The sequence below is a fragment of the Schistocerca gregaria genome, chromosome X (genome assembly GCF_023897955.1).
Source record: "Schistocerca gregaria isolate iqSchGreg1 chromosome X, iqSchGreg1.2, whole genome shotgun sequence".
In the NCBI taxonomy this organism is placed as follows: domain Eukaryota; kingdom Metazoa; phylum Arthropoda; class Insecta; order Orthoptera; family Acrididae; genus Schistocerca; species Schistocerca gregaria.
The window spans coordinates 713,898,978-713,901,364 of NC_064931.1; the positions used below are offsets into that span (position 1 = coordinate 713,898,978).

General features: G+C 37.0%; 1 protein-coding gene across 1 annotated transcript; it reads right to left on the bottom strand.

The window, feature by feature from the left end:
• Positions 1–374: 374 nt before the first annotated feature.
• Positions 375–812, bottom strand: LOC126298289 (uncharacterized). Its single transcript, XM_049989587.1, has one exon. The coding sequence runs from the start codon at positions 810–812 to the stop codon at positions 375–377; it is 438 nt and encodes a 145-aa protein (XP_049845544.1).
• Positions 813–2,387: the final 1,575 nt, after the last annotated feature.

The following is a 2,387-nucleotide window of genomic DNA, read 5'->3' on the forward strand; positions in this document are numbered from 1 at the left end:
TCACTGTTTTTCCAAATGAATATTAACCAACACTTATCTTAAGTAAATTAGTTCAGAAACTTTTTCAGAAAACTATAGTTTACAGCCTCACCGTCAATTCGAGTAAATCACTCGTGGTGGTTACCATTTTCACTGCTCTCACTGCCCAGATACACACCGACATGTTCCAGGCATACAAATTTATTGCACACATTGCACGAAAATCTCGTCGGTCAGTTTTTTTTTTTTTTTTTCTTATCACAGAAGTTGCATCTTCCTCGAGCTGCTGTTTGTGGAGGTCTAGGAAGAGCTTCAGCTATTGGTAATCCCAAAATTTCCTTGATACGATTCTTGATGTTCACCAGTGTACTTAGATGATTGACCTTCGTTGTCATTTAATAATGCAACAGTTCTTTGGCAAGAACTTTTAGATAGTCTTTTCTGGGAATTGTTGAATCCGAATTGCTCTTGTAAATTATGTATCCATTGATTCCAGCAATATTTAGAAGAGAGGAAAAAATTATAAATGGCCATCTTCTGGTAATTCTTGTCACAAAGTATGTACATTTCATCTCATCAACTTTATCCACACCAGATTTAGTCTCGTTGTAAAATGTTATTATTTCCAGCTTGCTCTTTTCTGAATCACTGTCAATACTGCCATCATCATGTAAAATAGACAGTACCAGAACAACCTTATCTTTCTGAGGTTTATATGAAACCAGTGTCATATTCTTCCTAAATGCAAAAATGCTGTATTCTACAGGACAGACTTTTGCTACTGTCATAAATGGAGGAATTTCACGTTTATTTTTTCGAATTGTTCCAACCATTGTCAGCTTATCATTTTCCAACAAGTCAGCAGTAAGTGGAATTGATGTGAACCAATTATCTCACGTTACATTTCTGTCAGATTTGGATATGCATTTCACCATTCTTTTGACAGTAGCATGAGGTGTGTTATCACAGATATAAGGCCCATTCACTTGCTTTCAACAGTAATTTCTAAATGGCTGGTATAGAACATCCTTGCATCTGTAAGTGCAAACATTTTTATACCATATTTTGCCGGTTTTGATGGAATGTATTGTATAAATCCACATCTGCCCCTGAATGCATCCAGTATTTCATCTACTGTAACTAGTTCTGATAAACTATATTGTTTCTTGCAGTTTTCATTGGACTGATCTATCAAGAATCATGCAGCAGCTAATCTGTCTGTTTCCTTCCGATGAGCTCTGTTTCTGACATCATCAAATCTCAGACACGTCAGCAAGAAACGAAAACGGTTTATGCCCATTGAAAGTCTGGAGTACTCCACTCCAGTACCATCTGCAGCCCAGAGGTCTAGTAAATTTGTGTGTGATGTTCGTAGCACACCCGCCAAGAAAAGGAGTCCTAAACAAGCTTTTATTTATGTAATGTTAGATTCTGCAGCATCTCTTTCTCTGGAATATTTAGAACGGATGGTAGCAATGTAAATGTTAGTGCAGCGAACAATTTCTTCTAAAATGTCATCTGTGAAGAAAAGTTGTAAACAATCAATTGGATGCTTGGCATCTTTTGCTTCGCCTATGACTCCCGGTAAATGCTTGACAACATTATGTTGAGGTCTTCTTACTCTTCTATTTTGGATTAGAGGTCGATGGCTTCATTTCATACCGTCTATCCCAAAATGCAAGTCAAACTTTTCGATAGAATCACTTTCGTCCAGCGAGTGTTCACTATCTGAATAGTGATCACTTTAGAATATTGACTCCAGATCACTACATTCTTCTTTACCAAGCTCTTCGTCCAACCACTGTAAGACCTGATCGCCATCCACCGTTCTTCTGAAGAAAAAAAAAAAAATGTGTATAAACTTATTTCACTAATCGATGTTGGTCAATGAAAAGGCTCATAATTGTATGACAGTTTGGATAATAAAAAATAAAGTTTCTAAACGTAACTGTCTAGGTTTTTTAATATTACAAAGGAAGAAACCTTACCTGCAATACACCGTAAAAGGATTGATGAAAGAACCGCGCCACACGAATCCACACACGCGGACTGATACTCCGCACCCCACGAGACTGCTGCTTCTGGTAATAATGACTAACTTCAATTGTTGCCAATATTTCTTTAGGGAAGCAGGGGTAGGTAGAAAATGCCGCTAATGGAAATCTTGAATTTATAAGTGATTGCTGATGGAAAGATGAAACTGCAGACTCACAGTCCGCGGTGCGTGTAACGGAGGGTTAAAGGTGAAGAAGTACGCGTCTAGTGATTACTGTGATTGCTGAATCGTTTTGAGCATTCTTGGATGCAGTCAGCTAAGTTTCTAGGCAAAAAAATATTTTAAAAAATAACTTAAGAAGACTAAAGTTGAATTTCAATTTTATGGTAACGAATATTAAAATAATGTCAAT

What these genes read in the sequence shown, in the direction of transcription:
- LOC126298289 (XM_049989587.1), bottom strand. Translation starts at nt 812, where the DNA reads ATGGTTGGAACAATTCGAAAAAATAAACGTGAAATTCCTCCATTTATG.